Below are 8,923 nucleotides of genomic sequence, written 5' to 3' on the forward strand. Positions count from 1 at the left end.
AACATGGCCGATCAGTCTTTTCAAGACTGTTGGTTCCTGTCTACCCTGCAAGGGATATTGGCGTGACCACGTGTAGAAATTTCTCGTTAATATTTTCCTCATGAAATTCACTATGATTATTATCCTGGCTCAGGTCCTGGGAGCCCTGCAAGTCAAGTTTGTAAATTCAAGCTTCGACTACCTATTAATATTAATTACAACTGTGAAGCCACAACCCTCTAACTTCCACAAACTGCCGGGAAACCAGACCCATTTTAGTTGCCTGACGGACAGGTTTCTTCAAGATGTTTTCTTTACAGTTAGAGCATCGATGATATCAACTTTATAAATTTATATACAAAATACAAGTAAACATTTAAGACTGCCTAATCTGATTTTTTTTCCAAATGATTAAACAGCTTTCGATGAAAAAAGCAGAAATCTAGACGTGGTGTGACCATTAAAATCAACTGCCATCAAAACCATAAAATATTACATAAGAAAATCCTCGTTGAAGTAAATAAAATAATGTGGAAAATACCGACAAATTTGCGAGACCGATGCTGCCTTGACGAGCGAATTATGGAGAAATTGATCTATTACCAGCAGGCTATATGAGCTGTGATGAGATGGGCTGCTTCATTCAGGATGTGGGTGACAGCTTGTGTGCTGGTGTGTGGGGTGTTGTGGGCCGCGGCGGATCCTATCGTGAGTCTCGAATCTTCTTTAAATGGATAACTCCACTATTCTTTTAGTTCAGCTACCACAAGTTTGAGTTAAGTTTGAATCAACCTTAAATATAAGCCAGTAAAAAAATAACAGGATTTATTTCTTACGATGTCATTACCACTTCAAAGCTTTGACCCATTTCTCTTTCAAAGACCACCGCCGTGGCCATGCGAGTCTTACATCAAATGACTGACTGGTCTCCCTTTGTCCAGCCGCGGCCAGAAACCAGACTACCCCTCGCAGCCGCTGCTGACCTGAGTTCCCGTCTGGCAGCCCACACCCAGCATGTCCAGAACATACCGGACCCAAGGCTACCGGTACCAACTCCGCAGGACATAGAGGCTATAAAGAAAGTGGCTCAGATTCTTATCACCCTCGGTCAACAGGTAATTGGTGGAATAAGCAACTTTAGATAACAGATTCATTACTCCGAAACTGATTGTCTCTATTAGCCACTGCTGACCTGGGTTCCCGTCTGGTAGCCTACACACATGTCCAGAGCATCCTAGATCTCAGACAGCCGGTGTCAACACCACAAGATATAGAAGCCATCAAATTCAAGCTCTCATCACTCTTGGTCAACAGGTTAGATGATAGAATAAGTGAATTTTGGAGTACAGATTCTTAGTCCAGTTCTAGAAGCTACTGCAAACCTCGTTTCCCGTCTCACTGCCCACACCCAATAGGACCAGAGCCTATCAGAACATACGCTGATGGTACCAACTCCTCTGGATAAAGAAGCTATCAAGAATGTAGCTAAAATTCTCAACAGTCTTAGTCAACAGGCAACATTATAGAAATAATAACGTAATTTATCCAGACCAGACTGTCTTTATTAGCCACTCCAATTGGTTATAGCTGTAGGCTAGCTGTCTGTCTGTCCAATAATACTCGGGAAACCTTGGGCATCAGCTGATTTGCTTTACGTTTTGATGACAGAGTAGAAACGTTAATATACAAAAGCAAACAACAATTCATAAATCAGGTATATGCTAATTAATTAACATATAGTTGAAATATAGTAGTTTCCTGACGAAGCGATATCGTGTGTTTGCATGTGTCGTCATATCGTGAGTCACGAATGTAACTTGGTTTGTTGCCCCGTGCCGTGTAAACATAGGAAGGACATGTCAGCATGGAATTGATGGAAAACTCGGGTTGTACGGTATGTTTCTTATGGGGCAGTAAATTAGCTGAGTATAAAAGAACGATTAAGTTTATTAGGAAAAAAATAATAAACTAAAATTTTATTCCGACAAAATTTTATCAAAATCGGTTTAAGGATTTAGCCGTGAAAGCGTAACAGCAGATAGACTTGCTTTTATATTAAATAGTATGGATGAAAAACTCTGTTCGTCTTAACTTTACGAAATAGATGTTGATAATCTAAATAAAATTTTACTGTGAGATCACGTGACTGATGCAATTAGAAAAAAACTGAAATAACGATCCCCCGGAAAAAATGGGAAAAGGTAACGGCACAGAAAGAAAGTAACTGATAGAACAAATGTTGTGTCATCAGGTCATCCCGGCCATCGTAGGTGAACCCACAGCTCCATCGCCGATGAACTGCGATCCCCCGGAGGATGCCGTGGATGACAGCCCATAGCTGACGGCTACACTGCTGGAGACTGGACGGACACTAAGGGTTAGTTCACAGCGAGATGAGACGTTGCGAGAACTTGTAATGTTATAGTTGTGTATAAAATCTACATACATACATATAGTCACGTCTATATCCCTTACGGGGTAGACAGAGAAAATAGTCACGAAAAGACTGAATGGCCACGTTCAGCTGCTCGGCTTAATGATGGAATTGAGATCCAATTAGTGACAGGTTGCTAGCCCATCGCCTAAGTAAAGGATCGCCATTTTTTAAGCCTATCCCTTAGTCGCCTCTTACGACCTCCATGGGAAAGAGATGGAGTGGTCCTATTCTTTTTTTTGTATTGGTGCCGGGAACCACACGGCACTAATAAAATCAACACAAAAAAATAATAGTTTTTTTTTAAATGAGGATCTCTATTGCTGGTAAACGTCCACGCATCAAGTAGATAGTGTTTACTTACATATCCGCTGCGTCTCGACTCCGGTGTGAACTAACCCTAAGGAGTTTCATATTTTCAGTGAATGTAGATCAGGGTTTCCAATTTATGAACAAGCAGCTTTTGCAAGGGGCTTCGCTCCCGTGAGAAATTCCAGTAAAGAGTAGCCTGTGTTACTTCCGAAGGCCTTTTCTACATCTGTGCCAAATTTCGTGAAAATCAGTCTTGTAGTTTTCGAGTTTATTTGTTACAAATTACAAACAGAATTTAAATTTTATCATTATGCCAAACTATCAGCCTTTACAAGACCATTGGCTCTGCCTAACCCGCAAGGGATATAGACGTGATTATATGTATGTAAAACTATTAATTTCTCTTCGTCTGATTTGGTAGTTGAATTTTGTTTTCAAGCTGTTTCATTCATTGAAAATGTGTCTGTTTATTTATTGGAACATATCAAATAATAATGAATTGTTATTATTAGTAGTAATGGTGGGTTTTGTTTGAATGCCAGCGACTTCCGTTGTGTAAATATTTGCATGTTAAATAAAGTATTTCAAAATGACTCGAATGTTTATTCATTTATATACTTACTCGCATAGATATTTCGTTTATTTATTTTTGTACTACATGTTAGTATTGAAAGGCCAACCTGGGTGTCATTATACCTATATGTGATCAAATAAGTGATGAACAATTGTTTGACAACAATCGTTGAGAGCGGACCTCAGGCCTAAATAGGACGCAACCAGGACTAATTCCACACGTATGAGGCTGACGAGGAATTGATATTAACCGACTTCAAACATGGAGGAGGTTCTTAATTCAACCGTGTTTTTTTGTATGTTTGCTGTTACTGCTTTCATATTAATATGGCAGCGAAGAAAAGTCATCATATACATATGTCTTTTTCGCTAATTGCTTTTTCTCCCGTGCTTATTGTCTAAGACCCAGGCATATCAGAAAAAGTTCGCTTCTCATCATGCCTCGCAATAGAAATTGGAGATTCGCCTTTGAGACCCCTAGCCAGCAATCTGTCACCATTTCTGAAACAGATTTTAAACTTCCGAGTTGCATTTTATTCGGACGTTTTGATTTTACAATAATCCGTAGTCACCGAGCGACATCCGAGATAAAATAAATGTACGTTATGTGCGCGTTTAATAACTGTATTATTTATAAATACCATTTCAGAATTTCAATTTCTGACATTGGCTTTTGGCTCTGTTTACGCCTTAAGGAATAAAGACGTTATATGTTTCATAGCAGGATAAATTAAAATCATAATCGTAAACTTGAAACTAATTAACGATTAATCATAAAACTTGTTAATTTTATAAGATAGTTATAATATTAAAGGTGCATGTTTTTGTATTGACAAATTTTACGAGTAGCCCTCAAATGCCAAGGCGCAGGCTTAGTACTGATGAAAACGTTTCGTAATGTATGTATGTGTTTCTGAGATATTTATTTATATCGTGTCAAGTACCCGCGCCCAAGGTCCGGCGCGAGGGCTTGAGGTTCTAAGTTCTTATACGTTCTATCATTAAATTCATCTTATATCGCGGCGTCATTCATATTTTGAAACATTTTCATAATTATATCCTTAATAACCATAGAAGTGTTAAATTTGTCGTAATTTTTTTCTAATGAATAATAATTTTTATGATTAATACGATTGTTTATAATGTCGCCTATACTAATTTCATCTTGTTCAATATACGACGTCAAAATTACACCATCTAGATTTTTTTTTGTTGCATTACCAAGTGTCACATTCGATGAACAAACATTATGCTTTAAAAGTAATACTCAGATATTTCGTGGTTGGGTTATTAAAGAATTTTATTAGCATGCACATAAATATAATAAATATATACGGGACAAATTACACAAATTGAGTTAGCCTCGAAATAAGTTCGAGACTTGTGTTACGAGATACTAACTCAACGATACTATATTTTTAATAAATACTACTAATTACATAGATAGATAAACATCCAAGACCCAGGCCAATCAGAGAAAGTTCGTTTCTCATCATGACCGGGATTCGAATATACTTACATAGGCGTATAGTATTTCCACGTGGGTCTTGATCCTTGTTCGGTTTTTGGGGAGAACAAACATAAGACACCTGCCGGCGAAATGCGTGGTTTTTGTACACCTACTTATAAACAATTTTATTAACAAAATACACCTGAAAATGCAAGGGCACAATTGCACTGCTCAGCTGCGCAGCGTGGGATATCCGGGGTAACGGATGGGTGTGTTTGTTAAGAAAATGTGAGATAGCTGCACTGCACTTTTGGTAATGATCCAATATCCGGCCTCTGTGGCGCAGCGGTAGGGCGCTTGTCTGTGATACAGGGTTCGAATCCCGGCTGGGGCATGATGATATATAATTAACTTTTCTGGTGGAATGGGTCCTTGATGTTAATCTATAATATTTTATTATGCTGGGAACAGGCACCAATATAATAAAGAATAAGGCCACTTCATCTTTTCCCATGGATTTACTAAAGGCGACTAAAAGGCTTATACTACTACGCTACTTGTTTTTCTTCCTTAAGGCGATGGGCTAGCAACCTGTCTCAATTTGAATCTCGATTCTATCATTAAGCCAGACAGCTCAAAGTGGCATATCACTCTTTTCAAGACTGTTGGCTCTTTCTACCCCTACCCAATGGATATATACGTGATTATACGTATTTATTATTAAATATGGTATCGTATAGTAGTGCTCTGGTGGTCAAAGGCGCACCCCGGGCTCCACTGGGACGTAATTAGAGGGTTTAGAGCCCCCTGTACTATAGTGAGACTTTTGCCTCCTCAAAGACCGCCGTCTGATTGTCGGCACCGATAGAAAAAGAATACGACCATTCCATCTCTTTCCCATGGATGTCGTAAAAGACAAGTAATGGATAGGTTTGTAAACTGTTGAACATATCAGTATTTTCAAGACTGTCGGATTTGTCTATTTGGCAGGCACATAGACGCTATCAAACGTATGACACAAGCCTCAATACACACCAGATGCGTAAATCACTTTATCATAATTGCAGCTATTTATTTAAATTTAATATATATAAGACTACAAAGTTATCAATATTTTATTGAGCGCCATCTGTGGATAAACGAATGAAAGTTGAACCTAAACGCGGATCGGTACTGTACTACAGTCACGTCACGCGATTTCGTTCAACCATGTTCCACTAGTTGGCGGTAGTAATTATGATCTTACATCTTACGGATCTGAAGGCTTTTTCCAAAACTCCACAACGCGTGTCTTTATTCTGCTTCTTTTAAAATTTAAGTAAACTTTAATTTAATAAGAGAATAAAAATAAGACGATATGTCAAATATAAAAATTTACGTAAATAAAATTTGTCAAAGTATAATTTCGCGTAATTAAATTTCTCCCAAATCCAATATACATTTTGAATATAGAAACCTTAGTTGTATAAATTATTTTCCAAGCAATTTGTATCAAGACAGACTTGAAGAATTTTGATTCATCAAAAGTAAAAAAATAGCTGCTACTCGTAGCACCGTAGCACGCGTAGCGGTCTCGTAGCGATACGTATTAGTAAGTAAGTAAATGCTTTATTGTTCACTAAAGGATTGCAAATATAAAACAGTAGTACAGTACAGGGCTTGTCCCTAAGTGGGATCTCTTCCAGCCAACCTGACAATAAGAGGATCACATACAAAATTGGGGCAAGGGTAATTAGTATATTGTAGCAGTCGTAGCGTCAACAAAATTAACATTTAAATACAACATTGTATCTTTTAACAAAAAGGCGTATCTTTAAATTTTTTGACTATGGACCACCAAGAGTAAAACAAAACGTTCGTAGCACGTGTAACGGTCTCGTAGCAATACGTAGTGTGGCTATAGTATGTGGTAGCGTCAACAAAATTAACATTGAAATACAACATTGTATGCTTTAATAAAACGCGTATCTTTAAAATTTTTGACTATGGATCACCAAAAGTAAAACAAAACGTTCGTAGCAACGTTCGTAGCACGTGTAACGGTCCGTAGCAATACGTAGTGTGGCTATAGTATGTAGTAGCGTCAACAAAATAAACACAAATATTTATTATTTTTATTAGACGTGTTTTTTTTTTTCGTTTTTACAATATTTTTATGTTAAAATTCCCGATATTCATATTTTCATGAAATTTCTTTATATTTGTTTTATTTTTGAATATGATATATTATTACTTACTTTATGAACACCTTAGAATTAGTTTTTAGTTACGATGACTTTTGACCTATTTATTTCTTCAATTGTACGTAGATACTTATTTGAATAATAAAATTAAAGATTACAAATAGAATGCATTAATCATAAAAAAAGTTGCAAATTCCTTTTTACGAAAATACCAGATTATGATAGTCGAAACTTTCTTACTATATTCGGGTATGTATAAATAGTTGAGTCAGTCACTGATTTGTCTATAAGTGCTTTCAATAAAAGAAGACGTCAAGAGTACCCAAAACCGACGAGGTTGCATAATGTGGTTGGGTGGATGAAGCGAAAGAAGTATGCAGATATCATGACATTTAGAAAGATGATGTTTCTGCCTACCCCTTCGGGAAAGATGTATGGTTATGTGTGTATGAAAGTATAAACGAAATCAATCAGCAAAGCGAGATAAATCACAAATCGGGTGCTATGTGGGTGGTTGACATGTTTATTGAAAATCGTATTATTAAGATTAAGATGAAAAAGATAAACAGAAACTTTCAGACATATTACTTATTTGCTCTGAGTATCATATAAGCAAAAAAAATATGTGCACAATTAAACACTACAAGTTATGAGACAGAACGGACTTCAATGACTGTAATTCTATTTTACGATTTAATTTATTTTTATCTGTATCAACCAACCCAGTGGGCGCAACTCCGGCCGGTCGCAGCGTTATCGCTAGGTTTACTTTCCGTTTCTCTATATTTGGCGGTTTGAAAGCTGCCATTGATTTCTTGTTTATTTAGGGTGGCCGCTTATTCTGGTTACATGATTTTTACTCGTATTTCGGAAAAAACAGAAACCAACAATTTAACCTAACGGCACCGAAGTTGCTCTTGTTCAGTCTTTGTTATACCCAGCCTTGGACTATTCCGATACCTGTTACCTAGATTCAATACAGGAGCAACTGGAGCTCCTCCAAAAGGTATGCATCCGGTTCATTTAATGATCATGTAAATATGATCATATTTACGTCATATTAAAGCCTTTTGTTGCAATGAATTAAAAACAAAATGTGAATTTTCTGTAATTTATTGTGGTATAAAGTAAGTATTATGGTAGTACAGTATATGGTAGTTCATAATTTACTTCATAGATATGAAATGTCCTAGTGAAAGGTCAGCACGAAACAGATGAGTTTGGATGAAGGCTATATGCCTACAATATAATTTGGATGAAGCGAAAGAAAATATGTACGAATCGGGGCAAGTGGAAAAGCCACGTTTCACGGCTTGATTAAAGACGTGAGATTCAGTGAGTCTTAAGTTTATTAGGATTTCTCATGACTGATATTTCCAGTCTGCGCGGTAAGACAAATAATTTGCGGACACTATGATTTTGCCCCATCTCTCTCGGAAATAGCATTAAATTTTGATTGCCTTATTAATTCTCATTTATCTGGACAAGAACTTGGTAAGACGTCGGAGTTCGCAAGGCCACTCGGAGCGGGTAAGAAGGTTATGCCGCTGGATTGGAGTGCGCAAATAATTCGCCAACTTAATTACGGCAAACATAACATTAATAATTCGAGCGTGTGGGAGATTACGCTCGCTACATGGAGGTGAAGTGACTAGAAGGTGCGTGCACGTAAAAAAATTAATAAAAGAAAAGTTTATAATTTTTTCATAGACTAGGAAACCCTGACCAATTGAGATACTTAGATACATTTATGAAAAATTTACACATACACACATGCGTACATATACAAATATAAATCAATTACGAGTTAGAAGGAGCATCGGTGGCCGAATTGGTAAGATTAAAATGCGTGATAAGCAGAAGGGCACACGTTTAAACATCAATGACTATTTATGTACTTCAGTCTTAATACCAACTGATGCTCTTACGGTGAGGGAAAACATAGTGAGGATATAAATCATTTAACGTTTAATGTACGAAGCGATGCGTCAT

General features: G+C 37.1%; 1 protein-coding gene across 1 annotated transcript; it reads left to right on the forward strand.

Moving 5' to 3' along the window:
* Positions 1-553: 553 nt before the first annotated feature.
* Positions 554-2,711, forward strand: LOC132902836 (uncharacterized). The gene is made up of 3 exons (XM_060949357.1): positions 554-687; positions 921-1,094; positions 2,231-2,711. Exons 1-3 carry the CDS (start codon positions 604-606, stop codon positions 2,315-2,317), a joined length of 345 nt encoding a protein of 114 aa, XP_060805340.1. The 5' UTR covers positions 554-603; the 3' UTR covers positions 2,318-2,711.
* Positions 2,712-8,923: the final 6,212 nt, after the last annotated feature.

Source organism: Amyelois transitella, chromosome 18 (genome assembly GCF_032362555.1).
Source record: "Amyelois transitella isolate CPQ chromosome 18, ilAmyTran1.1, whole genome shotgun sequence".
Classification (NCBI taxonomy): domain Eukaryota; kingdom Metazoa; phylum Arthropoda; class Insecta; order Lepidoptera; family Pyralidae; genus Amyelois; species Amyelois transitella.